Source organism: Pagrus major, chromosome 15 (genome assembly GCF_040436345.1).
Source record: "Pagrus major chromosome 15, Pma_NU_1.0".
Taxonomy (NCBI): Eukaryota; Metazoa; Chordata; class Actinopteri; order Spariformes; family Sparidae; genus Pagrus; species Pagrus major.
The window spans coordinates 3,292,605-3,319,362 of record NC_133229.1 but is presented as its reverse complement, the minus strand read 5'-3'; the positions used below and the strand labels follow the sequence as shown (position 1 = coordinate 3,319,362).

General features: G+C 40.7%; 1 protein-coding gene across 2 annotated transcripts; it reads right to left on the bottom strand.

The window, feature by feature from the left end:
- Nucleotides 1-454: 454 nt before the first annotated feature.
- cep68 (centrosomal protein 68) lies at nt 455-25,109 on the bottom strand. 2 transcript variants are annotated; one of them, XM_073481764.1, is made up of 10 exons: nt 25,036-25,109; nt 16,896-16,985; nt 16,527-16,813; nt 13,739-14,794; nt 6,014-6,218; nt 5,522-5,718; nt 5,186-5,308; nt 2,577-2,673; nt 2,261-2,464; nt 455-1,588 (listed from the first exon to the last, which is right to left on the bottom strand). In XM_073481764.1, exons 3-9 carry the CDS (start codon nt 16,779-16,781, stop codon nt 2,289-2,291), a joined length of 2,109 nt encoding a protein of 702 aa, XP_073337865.1. In that variant the 5' UTR covers nt 16,782-16,813; nt 16,896-16,985; nt 25,036-25,109; the 3' UTR covers nt 455-1,588; nt 2,261-2,288. The 2 variants fall into 2 exon arrangements, with proteins under 2 accessions (XP_073337865.1, XP_073337864.1); XM_073481763.1 differs by having other exon boundaries at nt 5,522-5,721; nt 25,036-25,099.
- Between the last annotated feature and the right edge of the window lie 1,649 nt (nt 25,110-26,758).

The window sequence follows — 26,758 nt, the reverse complement described above, 5'->3', positions numbered from 1 at the left end:
TTCCTCTGACGTCTCTACAGCTGTTAAACCCGAGTGACCACTGATCCAGCAGTGATCACCACTTATCCAGCATCCAATCCAATCCAACTTTATTTGTTAAGCACTTTAACACAACCAAAGTTGACCAAAGTGCTGTACAGAAGAATAAAATTACATATAAAATACAAAAATAAATTAAAAGACACAAAACATGAGTAAAAAATAATAAAAGCCACGCAATACAAAGCAATGAAAACAAGGAGATAAAGTCGACATCTTACTGGGTGTCAAAGGCCAAGGAGAAGAGATGGGTTTTAAGAAGTGATTTAAAAACAGACAAGAAGAGGCCTGGAGTATATACCAAGGTATTTGAAATAATTAAGTAGTCAGACCTGACTTGTCAATGAAGCCACCTCTCTAGTTTCCTCTAAATGTGCATACAAAACAGCAGACAATATGACACACAGACAAGAGGTAGGATTTTAAACAATATGATTTATTCAATGACATTGAATGAATTACATTATGATTTCCAAATGACAAAAAGCTCAAGTGGATTTGTCCAGCCTTGTCTATGTCTATGTGCCCAATTCTGTCTCCAGAGACTACAGTATGGGCTATTTTAGGAAGAAAGTAGTTTGAATTAGTGCTTAGCAATATATCACTATTATATTGTTATCACAATGACTATATATGGTCTTCAGTTGGATATTGTTATGTGGTGATATGGCATAAGTGTTTTTTTCCCCTGATGTTAAAGGCTGGATTGCAGTAAAGTTACATAATCTTCCAACATACCAGACTGTTCTACTTGCTCTAATACTTGTCTTTACCCACTTAGTGATTAGAGCCACATTACTGATGATTATTCATCAAAAACTTCATAGTGTTAATCTTTTGCAAAAGTACTAATATTCCTCCCTACCAGCAAGGATATTAAGGTATTTGGTCAAAATTATGATATTTCCTTTTGTCACCCAGTCCTAGCATTTATGAATAGAAGTGCTTTTGAGGAGCTCTCCTAATATCAAGATATGTATAAGTAGTGTATCAGGATATGGCCTATTAATGTTGATGTATTGTCCAGGTTGCAGATTAAAGTGAAATCAGTGACTGATTCTGGAAAGAGATATTATGGTGGATCGCTGTTTAATATTGTGAGCACCACATTCTTATTTCCATTTACTTCTATTGTACTGTACTGGGGGCAGAAGGCTCAGAGACAGATATCTCCAAAGCTGGACAAATAAACCCAAAAGTATCTGTCTGGAGGGAAGAGAGTAATGTTTTTTGTGATTTGGGTGAACTGACTTAGTGACTAGAACTGACTAACTTTCTTGTGAATATTAGAGCACACAGCACTGCCATCAGTGAGAACAGACCAAAGTATGAGGAGCTTGATCAAAGGAGCTTGTGTTATGTTGTACATGTAGATAGTGACCACATGTCCTGTACACATGTGCTTACTTTGTTAAACCAGCTGGTTAGAAAGAGTTTAAAAAAATATTGATTCCTGTGAGAAACTCCAGCTGACGAATCAGAGTTCCTGCTGCTGCTCTGTGGACTCTGTAACTTCATTTCAGGTTCAGGTGGTACACTGTGTCCACAACTGTAAAGGAAGGAGAGACGTGTAAATAAAAGAAATACAAAAATGCATAATGTGCCTGTAAACAGGTGAAGTTTCGTAGTCCACAAAACATTTCTGGATCTTCATAGCAAAACAGTGTTGCAGCATTCTCACGAAACAACTTGAGTAGTTGAGGACATATTTTATAAACGTAAAAAAAACTCCATGTCTGGATGAGTGGAGAGACAAGTCCAACAAAGGTTTTCTGTGCTTCAGCAAGAACTGGAGGTGAGATTCTGTCAACAGTAGTATGCTAGCTGGTAATGTTAGCCTCAAGGGCAATACTATTTTACCTTTACTTGGCTGCACTGTCAACTGCTCAGTGATGCCTCTTTGATTGGTTGTTGTAGAGCAATAGAGTTGGTTAGTTTGCTAATGTTTTAAAACAAGTCTCCAGCTACTAGCTAGTTTTTGCAGACTAGGAAACTTTTGTGGAAAATGACCAAATTTTCATTCTTGGGGCCAGTTTAGACATCCTGTCCTGAAGGTTTGACAGTCACTGATGTCTCTGAAAATCTCTCCATTACAGAGATAAACAAACATCATGTGTACATATGTTGCTAATATTTTGAAACTTCAATGCCTTGTATTGAATACAGAATGTTTGGAAGAAAGTAAGAAAACAGAAATAAAGAAGTGGAATAAATCATATACCTGTATACAAATGCATCCTGCAGTCTGTTTATAAAGTGGACCCCTGGACCCCCACAGGGCTGGGGTCTTCCTCTCTGCTCTGCTGGCCTGGAATGGGCTGAGTCAGGGTGTCCATGGCAGACAGGATGGAGGAGAAAAAGTGCTCTGTGTGGGTCTCCAGAGCTCCAGTCTGCCTCTCGATCAACAGCAGGGTGTCTCTTAAAACTGGAGAAGGGAAGAGAGAAAGCAAAAAGATTTTGTGGCGAGGCAATGAGATGAATGCAGACGTTTTTCATAATGCACATAATGCATTTCATAAAGAAAGTAAGAGACTGACATGGAGATGTGGTGTTGATGCGGCTGAGGAGAAGCTGTCCGGTGTGCAGAACAGAGGTGGTCAGGAACTGATGGCTGCTCACTTCTCTCTGAAAACTCTGACAACAAGACCTTCACATTATTCTGTTAGCTTAACACAATGTGCACCAAGTTAGTAAGGTCATAAAACTTGTACATTTTTGTAATAAAGTTGGTTTGCTGAGAAAACAGGATTCTTTCCAACTATAATGAACACGAAACTTGACCCAACACACACAGAAAGAGACTCTTGGCCAATGCAAATTCCTTTTCACTCACTAGTTCACAACATGCACTGTTTTCCTGCTGAGTTATTTTACAACCAGTACAATGACTTTAGTGAGGTACAGATCAATTCATTGATTAATCCATTGAAAGTTTATTCATTCTGATGATTCAGTCTAATCAATGAATCATTTCGCTTCTTAATCGAGCAAAACTCACATTCTCTGATTACAGCTCCTCCTACAGAGGATTTACTGCTAGTCTCTGCTTTATAGCCTTTTTAGTGCTTCATCATCAGTATTGATGCTCTGAGCCTATGTCTAAACGTGTGACTCTAAGTGTTTAGCTGTCACTCAGTTTCACTTGTTTTTCAAAAACAAAAACAACACCATCAGATGTATAAAACTCTTTGTAAGTTCACTACTAAAACTGTGTGTACCTGAAAGAGGAGAAAATAAGAAGCACAATGCAGTTTAACCAACCATGTTTCATCAGTGATTCAACAGCAGCTGAAGCACCATCATTACGCCATAGGCATGGATATTTATGGCCCTGCGCATCCACATGTACCTGTAAACCACCACCATGGTAACATCTCAATAATCATAATTAAATGTGGAGCTCATACTGAAATAGACTGACTTCGGAATTCTGAATCAAATGAAAAGATCGTGAACAGGGAAGTGATGCTACAATGTAAATAAAAAGTGTGATAAAACATAAATGTTTAAAATGGGCCTCTGCATGACATTTTACAGAACACTTTGTAGACATTAATATAATAACCCAATCAGTGAAACTGTCAGTGAACAATGAACAATGTTTCACTCCAAAAGTAATGCCTCTCACCTGATATTCATTGTTCACTTCCATCATTTCACCTATAGTTATCTCGATCTGAAGCCTGTGTGAGGTACACACATTCTCGCTGCACATTCTGTCTTTATAAATACACAATTATGTGTGGGAAAAGGCGCAAGCATTGTTTTTGTGTGTGTTTATACATTTGGCCCCTGGTTTTGTTGCATTGTGGGCTGTGATCAGCTAACTACAGTACTAGGTGTCAACCAATATGTTTTGTTCAGGGCCGATAACGATACCAACACCTATTATAAGTTAACAAGCAGACCGATGACCGATATGCATTTAGAGTAAATATGAACATTTAGTGTCAAAATTTAGAATTTAGGATACCAGAAGTTGTGTCACTTATTCATTATTAGACCAAATGTGAAATTTGGTCACAATCTTCCCTTACCCAGTGAGCAAAAAGTGGTCTAGATCACATCTTTTAGACGTCATTTATGGACATCCAAGACGTCTAAAAGACGTCCTCTAGGGAGCCAGAATGAAAGTTTTTTATACATCTTTTCTGGACATTGTATAGACGTTTATATGGCGTTTGTGGACTAATTCTGGCTGTCTGTGGATGTCTAGATCATAGCCAGTATTAACGTCAATTCTCAACTAATGCTGGATGTCAGTGGATGTCTAGATTATGGCCTGACTGGACGTCTTTTCTTAACGTCATTTATCGACTAATTCTGGCTGTCAATGGACGTCCAGATCATGGCCTGGCCCGACAGACATGATATCAACCTGTTTTGGACGTCTACAGATGTTGCCTGCTCAGTGGGTATGTTCCTAATTTATGGTGTTGAATAATGGCCAAAAACTAGTCATAGTCACTATGTAGTCATAATGAAGTTTATCTTGAATATACATGATAAAATGTCATCACTTCATTGTCATCATCACTTTATCCTGTTAGACATCTGTGTAAAACTGTGATAATTAGCAAATACATTTTTGAGTTATGGCCAAAAACATGTTTTGTGAGTTTATGAGTCCAAGTGACATTTGTGAGAAATATGAAGAAATTCCCTCATGGTGTTCCAGAGATATCACGTTCACAAGAATGGGACAGATCACCCGAAAACATAATGCCTCCAGCCGCTACTGTCGCCAGCAAAGAGGAATACAAATAAGTCTGAAGAATGTTATCCAGACTGAATGAGATTCAGACAAGGGGAGCTAATATTTGGATGAATATTTATTTTTTTCTATTTTTTGTCGTGTCTTCTTATTTTTTATCTTCATATCGAACAAAAAGAAAGCTGGTGTTTTGTTTTTTTACTTCATTTATCCACCTGGTGCATGAACCTTGTTGAGGCACGCAGAGTCAAAATGACCATTGTCAGGTTCATCCAGATGTCAGTGTGACCAAGTGCGTTAAAGAAGTTTCTTTCAGCAAACCCACCAGTGAAATCTTCACAATCACAAATGTGTCCACATTGTCCTGACAGAGTATAGCAGATACAGAACATTGTGTGTCTGCATCTATCCTGTAGTAATACAGGGCCTCACCTGATATTCAGCCAGTGACGACTTCACGCTGTCTATGTCCACAGTGGGTGCAGCCAGCAGCTCCATCTTCTCTGATACTGTATAGAGCCACTGGATGAGCTGCTCCAGGTGTGCACAGAACACCTGGAACATACACAACATTCATAGGTGCTTTTAAAATTTGACAGTCACGTATGCATCAATAATTACACCCTGCAGATTTTTAGATTTCAAATCCAGGCAAAACACTGAATGTTACTATGAAGGCAGTATGTTCCACTGTATCATACCGTCAGTCTGAGTAAGATTACACTTTGACATACTACAGACAGATGTTAGATCAGATGGTGTCTCTACCTGGATGTGTTGCATTAGGGAGTCACTTTGCTCCTGGTTCTCCTGGTTGCTCCTTTGGTTGCAAGGCATGGCGAGGCCACACAGCTGCTCCACCAAAGCCTCCAGCTCCCTGAGACTGGGCCGATTTAGTCCCTCTACAACAGGCTCCAGCCAGGCTCGAGAGGTCCTCCTCACTGCCTCAGAGTCCCTGTGATCAGCTGCTGATGGACAGGAGAAGGAATTTTGGCATTTTTGAGATGTCATTTTTTTCAGTGACCACAAACTGAACTCAAATCACTTACATTGTGTTTGGCTGAGGGCAGAAATCTCAGAGACAGATCTCTTTACTCTCTTTACTTGGACAAATGAAAACAAAAACTGCCTATGCAGAGACAATGTAACACTTGAGAGAAAGTGAGATTTTATGATCTGTTGTAATTTTGCTGAACTGACCCGTTAAGAGCGTATTAGCCCAAAATATGAACATTCATCAAATACTTTAACTGTAAATACCTGTCTGAGCAGCACTCATCTCCTCTCTGCCAATCTTATCTTTTCCTTCATGTGTGTCTTGACTGTTGCCCTCTGACTCTTTGACTCCAGCTTCCTGTTTCTCAGGCAGGGTGATGGAGGAGTGGATGACGGAGGTGGTGACTGGCCCCAGAGACTCCAAACTGGCTGTGACAGTCTGGCTCAGCTGGGCTGTCACCTCCCTCATCTGCACACAGAGACCAAATACTTGCTAAAACAGCCAAACACCACCGTCTAACATTTACAGTAAGTTTCAGAGTCTTTTCTGCTAGAAAAGCAACTTCATGACGCTACCTCTGATACTACCTCTGATACTACCTCTGACGCTACCTCTGATACTACCTCTGATACTACCTCTGATACTACCTCTGACGCTACCTCTGATACTACCTCTGATACTACCTCTGATACTACCTCTGATACTACCTCTGACGCTACCTCTGATACTACCTCTGATACTACCTCTGATACTACCTCTGACGCTACCTCTGATACTACCTCTGATACTACCTCTGACGCTACCTCTGATACTACCTCTGACACTACCTCTGATACTACCTCTGATACTACCTCTGATACTACCTCTGACGCTACCTCTGATACTACCTCTGACGCTACCTCTGATACTACCTCTGACACTACCTCTGATACTACCTCTGATACTACCTCTGACGCTACCTCTGATACTACCTCTGACGCTACCTCTGATACTACCTCTGACGCTACCTCTGATACTACCTCTGACGCTACCTCTGATACTACCTCTGACGCTACCTCTGATACTACCTCTGATACTACCTCTGACGCTACCTCTGATACTACCTCTGATACTACCTCTGATACTACCTCTGATACTACCTCTGACACTACCTCTGACACTACCTCTGACGCTACCTCTGATACTACCTCTGACACTACCTCTGACGCTACCTCTGACACTACCTCTGACACTACCTCTGATACTACCTCTGACGCTACCTCTGATACTACCTCTGATACTACCTCTAACGCTACCTCTGATACTACCTCTGATACTACCTCTGATACTACCTCTGATACTACCTCTGATACTACCTCTGATATTACCTCTGACACTACTTCTGATACTACCTCCAGAGGCGCATCAGAGTGACAGCAAAATTTCACCCCTCGCTGCATCTAAATCTTTCCCACACAGGAGGAAGCGGATCCCCGCACTCAAAGGGCAGTGTGAATGGGGCTACTGTTGTCAACCCTGACCAAAGAGAAGTACCACTCCATTTTTCAGAGACACGTGTATCAACCTCTGGTTTCCATTTTTCATGTTTTGCGACATTGTCTTTTTGCTTTGATCACGTTCAGATACCTCCAGTCATCTCACTCCACTTTGGCTCCTGGCTCAAGCTGTTCACCTGCCTGCCCTCGTCTTCATAAAAATCCCTTTTTGTGAAAATAAACCTATTAAACTCAACTCCAACCTTCTTGTCTCTGCTTCTGGCAGTGAACAAACGCATCCACGCCATCTCAAGTGCCTGCTGTCATTAAAGCGAAAGGCGACATACCAAATACTAACTAATTCTGAAATTCTTGGACATTATTCAAAGATTCAACTTTCTACTCAAAGTGTTCAGCTGATATTGTCATTTGTGATGAAAAAATAGTATTCCATTCAAAACAGAAGTATCTTGCTAATGGTCTCAGACTCTTGAACACTATATATATGTTGCTATCCTGCAAAAGTTTTACTTAAAGAAACAAATTCACAGTATAATTTTTATAATGTGCAACATTTGCTTTATATCCTCCACATCTTTTGACATTAGTGCATATCAGTGTGATTGGAGGCTAACATTCAAGGATGTTAAGGGGGCCACTGAATGCACCATCAAGGAGATTTTGGATAATAGTCCCTTCTCATAGACGACTGCAGTATCACACAACAATGATGTAAGTGAAGGAAATTGATATTTTACTGTGAGGAAACATCTACTTTAAAGCTGGGGTTGGTAAGATGGAAAAACCATTAAGCCCAGGCTAGATTTTGAAAGTATCCAGCCAGTAAATCCCGCTCCCTACACTCAGGTCTATCTCCAAATCCAATCTCCCCAAACCATGAACGACTGCCGAATACCACCAACAGAGTCCGAGTCCTCACGAGCGGTGGAGAGGAGAGTGTGTCGGAGCATCGCTTTCATCACATCTAACTACAAGTAGCTACCTCATCTCTCATTCACCTGTAAATAAACACCTAATATTATCATATTGAACGTAAACAACCAACATAGCCATTGCTAGTACTCATAGCTGTCAAGCTAGCTTTGTTAGCATTCAGAAAAGTTTTTGAAGTGTATTTTGATGGCTTAACTTATTGCTGGTTAGCTAGCAGCAGCTGGCTGTGTAACATTAGATATGGCAAAGCTAAAACAACAAGATTAGTGGTGGGCCTGCTACACGTTTTTTTTTGTTACCCTCAGTGATTCACAGACAAACGTGAATATTGTATTGGACTCATAATGATGAGATGTTTTGTATGTTAGTTTCCACGATGAGAGCATCATTGACTCTGATGACGAAGACACGTCAGAGCGAAGCACATCATCCCATCAGAGGATGACAGGAGGGCAAGCAGCAGTGTCCGAGGAAGTCCAGGTACAGGGCGTGGACATGGAAGGGCGACAGTCAAGGAGCAGATGTTCATACGTCGAGTAGAAGATCTTCAAGCTCAAAGGATTGCACATGAGCAGGTCAGCGTCTAAAGTAGAACATTATTTGTGCTTTTTTTCTGATAACCCCACCTACAACTATTTGTGTTAATACAGTATATTGACCAGTCATGTAACTTGGACACACAAGTGCTCTAATCAGAATCATATTTTTTGCCAAGTAGTTTTTCACAATTTGAATTTGTGTTTTGGTGCATAACAGTAAACACAGTAAGTAGAAACATGTAAAGAAAGATAAAGGGCTGGTACTTCAAGTCGAAAGCATGAATAGATAAAATGAAAAAAAAAAAAAAGTAATATAAACTAGGATATCTGTACAGTTTTGTCCAGGAATGTATTAATTCACCATTGAAAGTGTATATGTTCACAGTATGCTGAGGACAGATGAGCTCTGTTCCATAAAAATATCTAATCATGTTGCATATCTGTTGCTTTACAGGCCAGAATTCTGGGACTACGTTTGGAGAAATCACATTAAGTGCTGAACTCTGCCTGACACCTATTTATTTCTCGTTCTGTATTTACTGCTTGTTTTACATTATCTCTAACTTGTTTGAATAAAGTCTTGAAAATGATAAATGCCTTTTCTTTACACTTCCAGCATAAACAAAAAACCCATTACAGTTCTTACACTTTACATAATGCACTAATAATAACAACTGAATTAGGTAAGACTCTTGTTTATTGCATTTTTTGGAACACATGTAAATAAATAACACAACAAAACAGTATACCTTTTATCATTTAGACAATATATGGTACAATTAGCATAAACAACTATATACAGGAAGGAAGTCCAGAGGTTTCTTGACTAATTATAAATACAGATCACTGTTTGCCAACAGGTCAGGCTGTTGAAGTCGGTGCTGTCGCAATCCTCTACTGTTTTGGCAGTGACTGTCCTGTAGAAAGAATAGCAAAATTACTTATTTGACAGTAAATACAGTTTTTCAAAGACCTTTAAATTACTTTCAATTTTCTTATAACACCTCAACTTTGAATGCATTTTATGCAGTGGATGCGGGTGTTTGTGTGTGTGTGTGTGTGTGTGTGTGTGTGTGTGTGTGTGTGTGTGTGTGTAATACAAGCTCTACTTTCTGGACATTTTGTTGAACACCTTGGAGTACCTGTTTCACTAAGGCTTTGTGAAATTTTCAGATTACTTTACAACTTTACCTGTCCAACTCCTCATCTCCTGTGACTAAAAAAGTCATCATCTCTGCAAAAATTAAAATAACTAAAGAGAGTTTAATAAAAATCAGGGTAACGCAGGCTGCTAAAAATATGACGCTTGGTTGTGATTTGGACATATTATGCCAGCACAGGATCTTATTGGAGCCAGCCAACTGTAAGAAGCGAAGGCGGAAGCAGTGCAAACGTAAACAAAAGAGGGGGAGTGCCGGGATGTATGCTAGGTTAAAGGCTAACCCCTCCAGACCAGTGGTACTGTCGCTCCTACTCTCCAACGTCCGCTCCCTCGACAACAAGCTGGATTAGTTACATCTGTTGAGAGAAACCCACAGAGAGTGGAAAGACTGCTGTGCGTTTGCTCTCATGGAAACATGGCTCCAGGACAAGACACGGCCAGACACGGCCATACAGCTGGAGGGGATGACGGCTTTCCAGGTGGACAGAGATGCAGCTACCTCCAGTAAAAGTCGAGGAGGGGGTCTGTGCATCTATATCAACAGAGACTGGTGTGTAAACGCCACGTTAGCCACTAAACACTGCTCTCAGCTGGTGGAGTTCCTCATCGTGAAATGCCGGACATTCTATCTGCCGAGGGATTTCACCATAGTGATTGTAGCCGTTGTTTACATAGCTCCAAGCGCAAATGCTAAAGCTAATGCTAACGAGGCACTTGGAGGGCTACATGGTGCCATCAGCGAGCTCCTGACTAAACACCCAGACAGCTTTGTAGTGGTGGCAGGGGATTGTAACCACACCAGTTTATAGGTTTTCCCCAAGTTCAAGCAAGTTGTGGACTTTAAAATCAGAGGAGAGAACATGCTGGACCTGGTGTATACAAACTCCTCAGATGCATACAAGGCAACGCCCCGCCCCCACCTCGGCCGTTCTGATCATCTATCTGTTATGCTGGTGCCTGCTTACAAACCACTACTGAAGCGCGGCAGGCCAGTGAAAAAACAAATCAGGACCTGGCCTCAGGGGGCAGACTCAGCACTTCAGGACTGTTTCATGCACACAGACTGGGAGGTTTTTAAGACAGCAGCCTCCCAGGGAGATCAGATAGACGTTGAGGAGTATGCTGAGGTGGTAACCAGTTACACTGCAAAGTGCACAGGATGACTACAACTTCTTTGCACACTTTGAAGCACCAAACCCGACAACCAGAGGGTGGGCTGGTCCTTCTCTACCATCTATCGGGCCAGCCCTCACCATCAACGCAGCAGACACATGCAGGGCCCTAACCAGGGTCAAAGGGAAAGCGGGAGGCCCGGATAACATGTGCTCAGAACCTGCACTGGTGAGCTAGCAGTAGAGGTGGGCCATATATATCGTTTGCGATAATATCGTCATTGTTTTTTTGACGATGTGCAAATTTCCATTATCAAGTATTTAAATTACTTCCCCAAAAATATTGAAATGCACGTGGAAACTCCTCACATCCACTTAATACACGGTGCAGCAGCGCTCTCTACAGCATGGCAGGATTTGCCCCACCCCTCGACCTCTTGCCTTCGACCTCTGAACCCCACAATGTCTCATAACAACAACAACAACAATGGCCGACTACATGCTTGTGTTCATCTTTCTAGCAACTTACTCGTCTTGTAGTCGAGTGTGAGTCACAGCAGCAGTTCGACCTCATTATCGGTCCACACAAACGATTCTGGTTTCCTTGCACTAGCCATTTTCGTCTTCTTCTTGTTGTGTTCGGTTTCTCCGTCTACTGTCTGTTTGTTCACAGCGCGCCAACTTTTTGCGCATGCTCTGTCTCTTCTTCTCCATTTTTGGTGAATTTCAAGCGCCACCTATAGGCCAGAAATATGAACTACAGCGTTTTCAGTCGTTTTCAGTAGATCGGTCTGGACGCAAATATTCTTGAATTTTAAAGGATATCGACTGATTATCGTTATCACCAAAATCCCAAAAAATAGAGATATTATTTTTTGCCCATATCGCCTACCTCTAGCTAGCAGATGTCCTGACTGACATCTTCAACATCTCCCTCAGTCAGGCCATTGTCCCCAGATGCATCAAAACATCCACTATAATACCAGTAGCAAAGAAATCAGTTGTATCCTGTCTGAACGACTACCGCCCCGTCGCACTGACACCAATTGTGATGAAGTGTTTTGAGCGGCTTGTCAAACCACACATCACAGCCAGCCTCCCTGCATCACATGACCCACACCAGTTTGCTTATCGTCCCAACCGCTCCACAGAGGATGCAATATCCACCACTTTGCAATCTGTTATCACCCATCTGGACCAGAAAGACACCTACGCCGGAATCCTGTTCATTGATTTCAGCTCAGCATTTAATACCATCATCCCCCAGAGACTAATGGAGAAACTCCTCCTACTCGGCCTGAACACCGCCACATGTCTCTGGATCCGGGACTTTCTGACAGAGAGACCTCAGTCTGTCCGTGTCGAAAATAAGCAGGACCTAAGCTGTAATATATTGTGTGTATTTATTGTGTTCGTGTTATGGGATCCCGGAGAAACGCAATTTCATTTTTGCTGCACTAGTTTTGCAGGTACAGCTAAATGACAATTAAGCTTTGATTGATTGATTGATTGATTGATGAAATGATAACATTCCTTTTTGTATTGCATGAATGTGCTCCTTAGCCCCTGCTTCATGCACATAAAGCAACCAACATGGTTCTGCTGTGAACTGACGTCCCTCTCATAGCTATAGAAGACAGAAATAGGCTACATCAGAACATTTGTAAAATGTCCAGTTCATATGAATGAACGTCACATAAAATAATAATAATGACATCTGCTATCAACTACAGTACAAACCATATTCACAGATATATGCAATCTTCCCATGATCTCCAAACAATGGACTTGATCTTTCACACAAGAATTGCTCGCCTCTCACATACAGCTCGTCTGGCTAATGTCCAAACAACCCAGGGTAGCAGGTCATGTGTGAACACTGCTGTATGGATCAGATCCACAGTACGTGTAAATGTTGGCCTGCTTGTTAACAGTAATGTTACATGTAAATATATTTCATACGGCAGTAGTCTCATAGCTAGCTAGCTGAGTAATAATGCAGGGTAATAATACATTTCCCCAACCAAAACAAACCAGCTCATTACCTGTCCAGAGACACAGCTACATGGCGTCCATTTTCAGGCCTTCGACTCCATCAGTTGTCGCCGTTGGCCACCAACAGCTATTCCAATGTTGACTCTCATTTCAGCTCTTGAGCTATCCAACTTCTTTTTGTTTGTAGCCTTCTTGTGTTCTGTCTTTCTTTCTTGCTCTGTTTGGCACTGCTAGCTGCTGTAGGTACAGCTGCTAATGAAAAGAGTGTCTGTACTTTCTCTGCCATTCTTGTCCGTAAACAATGAGCTCACTCCACCACAGCTCCAGCAGCGCAGTGCGTAGAAATCGGTCACGCGCAATGAGTGATGGGGGGAGTCAGTGCAGGGTGGGCAGGTAAGGACAGATTGATAGACAGGTAGGCTGTCCACACAATATCTTCGTCGCTAAAATTGATTGGATGAAGTGATTACAGCCCTGTTGCTGCCACAGACCATGGATTTTCTTCCTTTTTTTCCCGAAAGCATTTTATATCTCGATTGCTGACTGGATGTTAAGAGATTTTCTACAAATATAATAACAAATGCTTCTGAACAGATTTACCAACCCCAGCTTTAACCAGTCTTTACGTGTCCAAAATGAATGCAATCTAAAAACATACTCTTTGGAAAAAGAGAAAAACAATGCAATGTATGATTCATTTGTCGTGAATGGGTTTCAACATGCTAAGTCCCTGAGTGTCTTCAACACTGACCTGTCTGGATAGCAGCTGCAGCTCCTCAAGCTTCTCTGGAAGAGGATGGAACTCCTCGTCCACCTCCCCCCACACACACCTGGACTGTGGAAGAAGACTGGTGGAGTGGATAAAAGCAGCAGAGGTGGTAGAGGACAGTGCATGGTGTTGATAATGGTGACCATCAATTTTGTACTGATTGAGTCCACCTCGGTTCTTACAGGTGTCCAGATTGTCCATAGACAAAACCACCGGGTCTGTCGAGGCACTGGAGGGCAGACCATCCGATGACATATGACCCGCACTAACAGTGCTTCTCTCTCTGGAATGAACTGTGCTGCTCCCAGTAAAGCCCAACCCTGACAGGCTGGTAGAGCTACAAAAGTGGGTCAGTTCAATCCCTGAGTCCTGCATGTTTGTATCTGTTTCGAGGAGAGAGTCTGCTTGTAGCTCGGAGCTGTCCCACTTAGTGGCCACTTGTCCTGCTCTCAGGGGGTAGGTGTAATCCAGCAGGGCCTGGTACTCCCTGTTTGGGTCCCAGCCAGCAGAGTGCAAGTCTGGAGATGGAGACAAAGCTTTATGGATGGCACAGGCCCAGTAGTTCGCCTGGTAGGGAGTCATTGGGTGTCCTTTTGATTGTCCTCTAGAAGAGAAAGGTTTGGTCTCTCCCCCATTTTCTCCCTCCCTCCCCCCGTGCCTGAGTTGAGAGTGGCCTGGCCTGTAGTACCCTGAGCGATGGCTGTAGGTAGGATACAGAACAGTGGAGGACAGTGGCTGCCCCAGAGGAGAGTTTAATCTCCGAACCTCCTGGACAGAGTTTGAGAGGCTCTGTTGAGCTGATATGCTGGTTTGAGGGAAAGGTGATCCAAAAGTAGGTTCTTCATGGCACAACCTGGTCCTAAGCTTTGAGACAGCGAGGGGTGAGTCGAGGTCCTCTCGAGAGGCTGAGGGAAAGCAGATGTCACTGTGAGAGAGGCCAAAACTCTCTGGGGTCAGCTCTGCTCTTGCTCTGGTCAATAAGTCCATGTCAGTGTGTTGCTGATGTTCTTCTCTTCTGCTAACACCCAACTGGTTCTCCTACAAGGCACAAAACTGACAGACTTAAAAAAAAGGATACTGGCTGACTTCATCTGTCTGTTAAAGAAAAGGCTTTCTGGCATTTAGACATACAGTACTAACTTATGTACATGTTTTTGTATTGTAGCTGCTAAACCTGCACAAATTAGACAAAAAGAAACAGTATAATTCTTAAAGCACCAGCAAAGGATGAAATGCACCTGAACTGTGCTGCCAAGTAAAATGGTGTCTCACTGGTCTGGTGCTAATTGCACATATTTCCGTTTGATGATATGCCAGTTCACAAACACCAAACCTGATAGCCACACACAGCCAGAGTGAAACCTCCTCTGAGAGTTGAAACACATTCATAAAGGTGTCACAATGGGGTCTTATCACCAAAGACTTTTCACACTGATCTTCCTTCTTGTCATGTTGCGAGGCAGCTCAATTTGTGAAATGTGATCAAACAAATCTATCTTGCCAGGCTTCAAGCTATATGCTTGTGCCTGAACGACAGTGGTTTAACCAATCAAAGTCCTGATGGACAGTTGCAATCAGCTGCAAAGCAAGGGCAAATTGTATTCTGATGCAAAACTTTTTAGACTGTTTGCACTGTGACATCCTTTGTGCAATATCTCTTGTGAATCAGTCTATGAGACTGGGCAGATAGTGGTTGCAAGTGCAATTTATGGCACAATCCGTGTTGAAATGCCTGTGTGATATCTAGTAGGCTTATCTGATCCACAGTAGGATTGTCATTGTTGGACAACAATGCAAAGTTCCACAGTAATGGTATGAAAACGTATTCCAGTGTTAATCCACTTGTGCACACCATGTCATCATTTAGTAAAGAAAAAAAAACATAAAATGGCTCCACACAGCAACAAAAAGATGTTATCTACACCCTTTTGAAGCTGAAATCGTCACTGTAGCCGCAAAGCTATAAGCGTAGGGGCGCACACTGTTTGAAGTAGAAGCACAAGCTTGACCTAGCATCGATGGTGTAAATAACATCTTTTCAATTTAGAGTCTCAGGGCTTTCAGAGACTTGGGTTATACCAGAAGAGCTGTATGGAGCCATTTGGAGTCCCTAATTACTTCAGTTGTTTAGGGGAATCCTGCAATGCTGTTTTGCTGTGAAGTTCCAGGAAGGTTTTGTGGACTACAAAACTTCACATGGCTTTCCACTGGCATTGGGCTGGTTAATAATGGCTGAATTTTCATTTTTAGGTAAATGTTAAGTAATAACAATATTTGAGATACTGTGAATTGAAAAGAAAGAAAAAACAAGAATAAAGTCAAAACATTTTAAGAAAAATGTTTCAGAAGATGTATCTTTGCTTATAAAAATTTCATTATCAGACAAAGTCTTGTCTCATATCAATTTATCAAATTCTGAGAGATGTACTTTTTCAATTTTAAGAGAAATTTTACTAAATAGGCGAGAGCGGTCCGGTCCTTTTAACTGAATAGTATTATGGACAGTCAGGAGATGCTAAAATATGCACATGTAATCCAATCATCACATCAACATTTTGTTCTTTAAATATACAGTAAAAACTTTTCTTCGTAGTATAATGACTTTTTCTACTATCACTCGATTATTGAGATATTTTCTCATGCATTTACAACTTTGTCATATTACTTTTCTCATAAAAGGATGAATTTATCCAGACTTTTTTCTCAAAATATTACAACTTAATACTAAATACTGTACACTGAAAAGCCATTCACTCTCCATTCTCCTCACCTTCTTTGTGTTGTCCTGTGGATATGTCTTCTTTAAGATAGATGCATGTTGTTCTGCAGAGAACAGAGGCTTTCTCTTAACATATTGTCTGTCTGTCAGATACCTGGAGTTGGGTGCCATAGTTACACTTTTGTGTGGCTCTCCTTTGTCTCTTGTCTTGTCTCTCTCACTGTCTTTTGAACTCTGGGATCTCCCGCGATGTTTAAACTCTGGGACATGCATCTTCCATCGCTGGCTGCGTCCACTGGCTTCCATTGGACAAAGGAAATGTAGCAAGGTCCTGTCAACTAAAGGAATAGAACAATTCAGTAACTTGCAGTTTTAAAAAATGCAACTTCTTATAATCATTGATATATATATATGTTTTACCTTAAAGAAGCTGTGGGGTTGTGACTTCTTTGTCCAGTGTCTTCTCAACAATATACACATCATGCTGCTGAGTTGAGGCACACAGGAGCGCTGTAATCACATAGGGAAGAAGTAGAGTACATAAAGACTCACATATTCACAGACAACTGTACAGAAGTAAATGAAACAGAACATGTTGAATATTTCTGACCTAAAGCAACACATAAACCACAACATTTTCACTTTTAATTTATCTCAAAACCAAAACTTGTGATAAGAATCATTATAAATTACACTTTAATTAAGAAATTCTACTCCACACATACAGGCTTTAAAGCTGCATTAATTTAATTAGTTTTGGCCTCCAAATTAAAACAAAAGACCCAAATCAGTTAGTGCTGAAACAATACATCAATCAGCAGAAAATTAAATGCCCAAAATTGTGATAAATTATTAACTGTTTAAGTACTTTATCAAGGTGCATTTTAAGTGGTTCCAGCTGCTCAAATGTGAGGATGCAACTTGACTGAACAATTGATTGAAAAATTACTGATTGAATTTGAAAATAATCAAAAGAAAGGAATTTCTTCACATCTCCTGACCCCTGAGAAAAAATTCTGACTATAGAATCAAATAGTAGGTGTGCTGTAAAACCAAAACTATGAGCTAAAAGAGTCTGTAGAGTAGAGCTATACCGATATGTTGGCCTGACTGATTCACCTGTCAATATACTGATTTGAGAATTAGAAGTAGTAGAATAGCTAGGCACTGTACATAGCCACACCTATGGTGTAGCGGGAAGGTACCTGATAAGCAGACAGTTGTGGGGCCTTGTGTACACAAGAAATATTCATTTGTATTCGATGAAAAACAGGCCCCAGGTCAAGTAGGGAGTGTGTAATGGTCGGCTTAACTCCAATGGAAAAACAGTATTGTATAAAACACACCATTAAAGGTGCTATTTGTAAGAAAAGCTGATTTTTGAGGCTTAATCCCAAATCTTCAAATGATGACGCTCTGGGGTTCCCGACTCGTAAAAAACTGATGCTTTGGGATGGTATGATGAGTCAGCTGCCACCCCAAAGCATCATTATTTGAGGAGTTGGGAATGAGACTCAAAAATCAATTTCTCTTACAAATAGCACCTTCAAAGGCCGCCTGACCAGTGTGATACAAGGCATATCATTTTTTTTGTTTGTTACATGTTGTCTCAATGTGTTTTCACCATTTGAAACTGAAGTATGTTGCCACCACTGGAATATGATAAACTGGAGACACAAAGAATGGGCAGATGGCCATAGTATTAGGTCATACATGGCAACAAAATTGGTGGCCAATAGTGGCTAATATTGAACTTTAAAGGAAAAGGGATATACCCTGAAGGAGCATGCCTAAATCGGGATATTCCTCCAGGGTACATTCTGTAATGTTCATTACTACCTGTTGTACCAGTATAATTTTCTTAAGATTCTAATTGGGTTGGAAGACCTGAAGATTTATTGGCCCATCTGAAGAGTTTTCTCCAAGACAGTCGGCCTATAAGTAACAGTAAATATAAGTGAAGAAATGTTTAATTATGTTTGAGGTAACTTGGAAACACTGCAACCATACAGGTTTTCCATAAGAGAACACTGACAGATTGAGTTACACTGTAAAGTCAGCATGTGTCTTGATCACAAATAAAAGAAAAGAAAAAAGATCTGCATCAGGACTGTTTGTCTATGATAAGTGTTTATGTAAAAAAAAAAAAAAGTCAAAATATATAAGATTGTTTGGAATTCAAAATATAAATATCAGTCAGGCTATACTAAAGACCTCTGTAGAACTGCAGAGCTGATTGTGATTCTCTGTCAAATTACATCTTTCACATTACACAAATTATTTGATCTACTGCAAATACAAAAATATTTGTTGTAACTTGGAGTGTTCAACTGATACTCCAGATGGTTTATTACACAGAGCCATTTGGCAAGGCGCTGCTAGAAACTGCTAGGAACAGGCATCGTGGAAAAAAAAACTTAAACCAATCAGATTAACAGTAGGAGTGCACTAAAACCAGTAGAGTCAGTTGAGTGATCAAACTCGTACTGAAACCAGTTGAGAGAAGAGCAAAAACATGTCTATCAGGAAAATCCTTCAGTGCCGTTTTTTGCCCTTCTTTTAATTAAATAAACAATCCAGTTCAGATATAACTGATGCTATAGCAGCTACTCTAACCTCTCGAGAAATTTTCAAACGAACAGTGACATCCTCTTGCTGGTTGATTCACCAAAACCATGGCTATAGCTGCTGGTCGTTCATCAAACAGTAGCCGTTTTTATACTGGACAGCAACCCGCCAATTTGGCTGTCCTTTTTGTGGCTAGATCCGCGAATTTAGACAGACCACGGCCTATTGGGGGTCTGTTTTGGTCCGCCAATATGACGCCTCGGAGAGTACACTTTTTGCCGCCTCCATTGCTATAAATCTAAGGCGTCGATGTGCCGGCAATTGCGCGACATGGGCGGAGGTGTCGATGACGTGCACTGTTGTGCGATCCACAGCCGGGAGTTTTAAAAGCAGGAAACAGCTGATCACAGCAGTCAGTTCATCACTTCCTCGGCGGACGTCAAGATGAGCAACTGGAAAGCCGCTGAGATCCGAGAGATGCTAACCATCACAGCTGAGAGAATCGTCAATAACCAGATCACTCGTCACTGTTCACACCAAACTTCGTGCTTCACATCACGTCACATGTTTATGCCTACCCCAGTGGCGGCTTTTTTGCAAAGGAGGAATATTAGACCTCCGTTTCACATAGACAAGGCGGCAGACTGCAGCCTTTACCTGGCTGCAAATGTGGCGCATTTTCTAACTAAAAGGGGCTAGTAATTGGTTGAACCACTGTGGTTTGGACACAAGTACATAGCTTGAAACCTGGCAATTTGCAAAATCATGTGATCACATGATCTCACCGATCCAGCTGCCTTGCACAGTAATTTGAGAGTAGCTTTAAACAGACAATATAATTATAGCTACAAAATGCACTTTAATTAAGACTTAAAATCCATGAGACACCCAGGAATACAGACAAGTTTTAAAACAATAATATAATATCAATAATATGTCCTGTAGACACTTGTTGCAGATAAACAAATATAGATAATATATTTAAGTGGCACATAAACACTTTCAGTTGTGGAATGTGGAATACCTCTACCTGTTGTTGTGGGGTCACTAAGCAGCAGGCCTGATAAGCATCCTGTTGGGTCTGGATGATATGCTCCCTCCTCACCTGACTGAACTCATTAAGACTGCATGTTCAGACCTGTCTGTGCTCACTGGACCAACCAGGAAGAACACTGTTTTTCCAGGGGGTCGCTGACACAGCGCATTATCAGAGCATGTCGAGAACCTGACTACTGTACAAACTATTAAAGGCACAGTAGGAATTGGAGAAATGTAGCTGATTGCTGAGTCTCATTCCCAGGTTTCAAAGACTGATGCTTGGGGTAACCCAAAGTGTCAGTATTTAATGACCTGGGAATGAGACTCGACAATTGGTTGTTGTGTTTGGTCTGCACACCAAAAACCAGTCAAGGTTGAGGATCAGACCCACTGAATGCATAATAAATCCATTTATAAAAAGGTAAAAACATTCTATAGAGCTGATAGGTTCGCCATATATTTTCCTTTCTTTTTATTTTGGATTTGGGGTGGTGGTTGAACCTCTCACACAATCCCCCATTGTGATGGTGTACCTGGTTTCCAATGGTGACGGCTGAGAGAGGGTGGTACTAGACTCAAGAGGGAAACGTCAATCAAGGCTACAACAGAACAAAGACCCCAAGATCGACTAACCTTGTTTCTTTGTTCAACTCAAGTGCTCTCTCACAGCTAGCATTTACAGTATATGATTCACTGCAAAATCATTCGCTCATTAAAACCGGCACTTACTTATCTTTGATCCTGTTTAGCAGCACCCACATGCACAGTCACAGTACCGGCTGCAGTATGTGTCCCTTAATAGAAGTGATCTCAGCAGCATCACTATTAGACATATTAAACCTTAAGCTTAAAACAGCTACAAGGAACTTTCATTTTGTGTTAATTTTGGCGGACCCTGTGGACAAAAGCAGTATAAGCATCACCACCTTGTGTCTGAAGATGCTGATCTGCCTAGGTGTGCATTTGTTTAGGAAGTGAGTCAAAGATAGTACTATTTTTAAAACACAGCTGTTAATAGGACATATAGTGATGAGGTAATTTATCTATTTGTGATTATGTAAGATTAATAACTGTAAAACAAAGCAGTGAAACAAAGTAAACTTTGGTTTAGTGCAGTAACACCAAACTACAGAACAGCTTCTTTTCTCAGGCTGTGAGACCCCTCAATGCATCCTCATGACTCCACCATAAAAAAATTTAAAAATTTTATTATTTATACAACTCAGATAAGTCTGAATCCAACCCAATGGGCATTAAGAATAACTACAATAATTATACATAAATAGCAAATCTTCTTGTTGATAGTCTTGTTTGCTTATGAAGGATTGTCAATACTGTTTTACAGTTTTTCTCAATTGGTTTGGTACATTTCTCACATCAGAATTGAAATTCTCAAAAGTTCTTGTTCAATTGTCACATCATCATGCCATTTGTGCAGATGAAAAAGGCAGTTTCTCATTGCATTGAACAAATTGCAAATGCTTTTGTCCATCCATGCAAATGATTGTGTACAATTCTCAGTTTTTTCGTACATTATCAATTGCTTTTGTCATGCTAATCAAAATGCTTTGTTATAGGAATCTATCAAATAGTCTCTTTCCCCAAAACATTTAGGCTATAGTTCATCATATAAGTCTTCACATGCAAAATGATTTACCAAGCCATCATAACATGTCAAGCATATATACATTTCCATAAGACATTTGTCTGTAAATATGATCTAAATTGGTAAATTCCTCCCAGGTGAATCTAGACTTTCTCTAATGAAAAGAGTTGATCAACCAATGATCGACAGTTTTCTGAATGAGCTCAAGGGAGCATCTCATGAACAATCTACTGGGGAGCCACACACACAAGTGACCCTTCTGGCTGCAATGGATGCAGCATGCCAAGACATTACTGCAGATTCCTGCAGAGCATAGGCATGCAAGAAGATACTATCCACGCTGCCTTGCACGGGAGGACATCAGGTGTGACGTGGATGAGAATTTGTGGCCTAACAGACAGGAACGGGAAGAAGCTGAAGATCAGGATTGAGATTAGAATTTGGGGAGTTGTTCATATTTTTTTGTTTACCTACTGTATGACCTATGTTTATATTTTTGACCTATGTTTACTTACGTATTGTATTTCACCTTTGTTATGTGCAGTGCTGTCTTTTTTTTTCTTTACGCACTGCAATGTCAATGTTTGCCAATAAAGAAGTCATTCTGTAAATGTGAATCTTGTCTTTTCCAATCAATCTTACACATATACATTATATGAGGTCAAATGTACAACACTTGTCATCACACCTAAACCACATTTTACATCAACATGTCCCTTCAAAGTGCACTATTCAATTGCCAACATGACTAATGAATTTGACTGTCTTATCCGTACACAATGACACAATGATTAAACATTCTGATGGCACTGACAAGTATATTGACACAAAAACTTGCTTTTGAGGGATGGACTAAGGATTTTGAGCAAGAGATTGGCTTTTGCAGGTGATCCACGGTGTTTTGCTATTTGTTCAAACTGTTTTGAGAAATGCACTTGATCTTCTGCAAATTGCAAGAATGATTGGAAAAATGTACCAAAGTGATTGAGAAAAACTGTAATTTGCAGGTGACAGGACCCTTTCAGCACCCCTCCCTAAGAGTCATGAAATGGCTCTCAACAAACCAGGACACCGGCTCCAGGACATCAAAAGGACCTAAACTCCAAATGGCAGGACAGTTTATCAAAGAGTTCCCAGAGTTCACAAAGAAGTGTGAAATGCCCTCTTAGGACCTTGGACCCCAGGGTGCCGTGGCCTGTGTGGATGAAACTCTACATGCTTGTCTGCTAATTCACTCTACAGTCTCCTCATCCAGGGAAGAAGGAACCACCCTTGGACAATAGAGTGTTATTTTTAATTTTATTAATTTTAATTTTGAAACTGCAGCACAAGTCAGTTCTTCTACAATATGTAGACAATTATTGATATGTCTTTTAGAACTGTTTGGGGCTGCAATTAACGCTTATTTTCCATGTACATAAATCATCTTTTTAAATGTAATCAACTAACTGTGGTCTGATCACCAGTCGAAAACCCAAAAATATTTCATTCTCTATGACATAAAACAGAGAAAAGCTAAAAATATTCACATTGGAAAAAATGGAACAAGCCACTGCTTAACTTTAAATTATTACAGTGTTATTTCTCACCTGTTTGCACTTTATTTCTAATTTAGAACTTGCTATATAATATTATTTTGTTATTTAAAAGTGTTGCAAAGGGAGAAGTAAAGAAGTGTAGTAAAGAAGTGCCAACATATCAGCCTCTCTGTCCTTTATACTACCAATCAACATAAAATACAAATAAAGCAGGATCAAATAACATATAGCTATAGTAATAATATATAGCTATAGTAATAATATGATATAAGATAATACTTTCAATTGCAATATTTGGGCTGGACAATATTGTGATATAACATTTGAGACATTGCCCAAGCTTATTACACAGGGGAAGGGGAAAGGAGGAGAGAGAAGCAGATTCTCTGGTGAGTTCACTGAGAGGTTTACCTGAATTCAAACACACAGACACACACGCCCTTGTTGTGTGCAGTTGCTAGATAGCTTACACCTAATCTACCATAAAGTAGTATAGCTGTTTGTGGCAAATAAACACTCACGTGACTCGTGAGTAACAGGGATGATACTGTGGTCAAACTCTTGCTTTGTTAGTGGTGACCACACCATTAAACAACCATCATTGCTGATGCAAATCTATCGGATGTGACTCAGGTACAAATGTTCACTGGCAAGGAAATGTTTCAGTTTTATTCACGTTATGTTTAAATTATGTCAAAGCCGCAGGGGACCAAATGAAACACACCGTTACCATGAGTAAACTTGTAGATTTCTCTGAGCTTTAACACTGTTGGAAACATTTGGGATAATGCAAGTACACAACTCAACAGAATACTGTAGGCCACTAAGGTCTTGATGGTTTAAGAGATTTCAATGCAGAAATACTTAATATTATGTGTATTTTTCACTGAACAATGTAATAAGAGCTTGCATATCCTGTCAAAAGCAAACTTACCCACCAGTATTCAACAAGAAAAGAACAGCACATTGAAAGTTCACATCTCTATGCTTTAACCCAGGATTTTAGGTGAGTTTGTGTTGCCTAACAGGAAAATGTGTGGACCAATCACCCATAAAGCTGTGGGACGTATACACTTGTGTATCGGGTCACAATACATTCATAGTGCCTTAATGTCAGTCATCAACATAGAGGTGCTGCTGCTCAATAGCCAGTCAGTAGAAGTCATTTCATGTGTGTTGCCCATTGTTCAAACTTAAATATAGGCCTACTGCATGACAAGCACAGGAGTCAGCGGGACTGTTGAGGGAACCAGGCAACAAGCAGCGACACCAAACTCCAGTGACCCGCACACAGGGAGGAGCCACTGTAGGCTGCGGTGCTGCCATCTAATGTTCTGTGTCCTGGGTCTACTGATTAAGAAACACTGACTAAAACTTGAAACCGCAGCCGTCAGGACGCTACACGACGTAGAATTAAAGAAGCAGCGATGTTATTGGCTTTGTAATTTCACTAATACGAAAAAATGTGCAACACGCATTAAACTATTTTTTTTAAAAATCCTGCAATTGGATGTGTCCTCGTTTATTGATAAACGTAGGTTACACACCCTATGGAATCCAACTTTGGCCATTTGTTTGGGATCTTCTCGTAAATTCGGTATCATTACGATCCACCAAGCTGATCTTCCTTTTAATAAAATCGCTATTTAAAGTAGGCGATTTGACACTTTCCTCAACGCCCACTGTGGTCTTGTTAGGCGGAAGTCAGTCCTCACTAACGAAAATCTATGAATGCAGCCTGACTAGCAGACGCAGGCAGCTGTGACAGCCCTGCCTCAGTGGCAAAACAGTACAAACCACAGACACTTACCACATTTAACGCCGCGACTCAGCCAGGAGCGTCCAGTTGTTGTAGCGGTCTTCTTCACTGCTTTGTTGCTGCCTCCTCCTTCCTCTCACCGTGCTGCCTTCAAGTGCTCTTCTTCAATTCCTGCTCTGGCTGTGTCTTCTAAGAAGTCATGTAGCATAAGTCTATTTGTTGGTAATTGGCAAACCGCCTATGCCATATAGGCAGGAACTGATTGTTCAGTCAGTTTGCTAATTTGTAATAATCAGGCCACTACCTAGCCTCCTCATCTTTTTAAGAAATGAGAGGGATAGTTATTTATAGCATATGTAACATCTAAAGTGTGTGGGGGGATATGATTACATTTTAAAAATACAAAAGTGATAGTTTAGATGATGTTTAACAATAATGGAAAACTGTGCGCCAGTGAGGTTCATTGTCTTACTTTGTGGCGTTAAATTTCATAACTCCAATATTTCTGACGGCAAGTGAAGGCAACATAACATACAACAGTTAAATTTGAAGTAGGAGGAGGAGGCGGAAGTGGCTCTGTTCTCCCCTCTAGCGGAAGAAATAAGAAGAGATATGTCTTAATACAGTACTGATGCTGACAGGACATTATGTAGGCTACAGTGAACTTCTACTAGTACTGTCCATTCTACCACTGTTTCTACAGTGACTGGTACTTCTGATGATGAAAAAATAATACAATTTTAGTGATAAAGCTCACAAGAGAAAATAAAAACACCATCACGTTATGACGTCAAAAGGTTATTGTAATAACGTGAAAAGTATCACGTTTAAACCTGACAATTTGAAAGTCAAACCACAAAATTTGGCATTTATCCAATGGCTGTGAAGAAAGGAGGGACGGCTGTCATCGCCGGTCTGTGTCAGCAGCTGTCAATCAAACTGCGCAGTCAGTCCGCTGTCCCGCCCCCGCAAAAATTGAGTGAAAGGGATGCAGGTGTTGGCAGATTATAATGGAAACTACCACAAAAAACGACGATGCAGCTTCAACAGAGACTGGGAGACTCTTTACAACTGGGGGAAGCCGGTGGAAGACCATTCTCACCAATGTTTAACTTTGCCAGAGTTATTTCTCAATATCACACGAGGGGAACACGACCTGAAGCACACAGTACCTGCGAGTCTCTTAAGAAACGTGTGGCTCAAAAAGATATGAGCCAACCTATGAAAACATTCCTCCTGAAACCCAAAGATGACTGGCAGACAGATGAGGTAACAGCTGAAATAAGCAGCATTTAGCACACTGTGCAGCACTCATACAGTCAGTACCACTCATACAGTCAGTACCACTCATACAGTCAGTACCACTGGTACAGGTCAGCAGGCTGTGGTTGGAAGCCAGCACCTGTCATTTCTCCAGACTCGGAGGGTTAATGTCATGTGGTCGAACAAAATCAGCAGCTGTAGTTCCAGATGTGCCTTCACCTGCCTCTGTGGAGAGTTGTTTGAGACAATTAAAAACACCAATGAAACATTTTTTTTTCAGTGGCTTCAGATGCTTCTAAAGTATAAACAGGGCTGCTTAAAATATAATAATTGTTAAGTCCTTGACATGGTAAATAAAGGTCTTACCTGTAACCTGTATAGTCTATTGTGTGCTTCTAAATCAACCACAAGGTAAAACATAGATGTTATGAGCAACCAGGCAGAATAGAAAAGTTTATTTTTTAAAGCTAGATAGACAATATATCAACATTTTAAACTACGTCCATACATT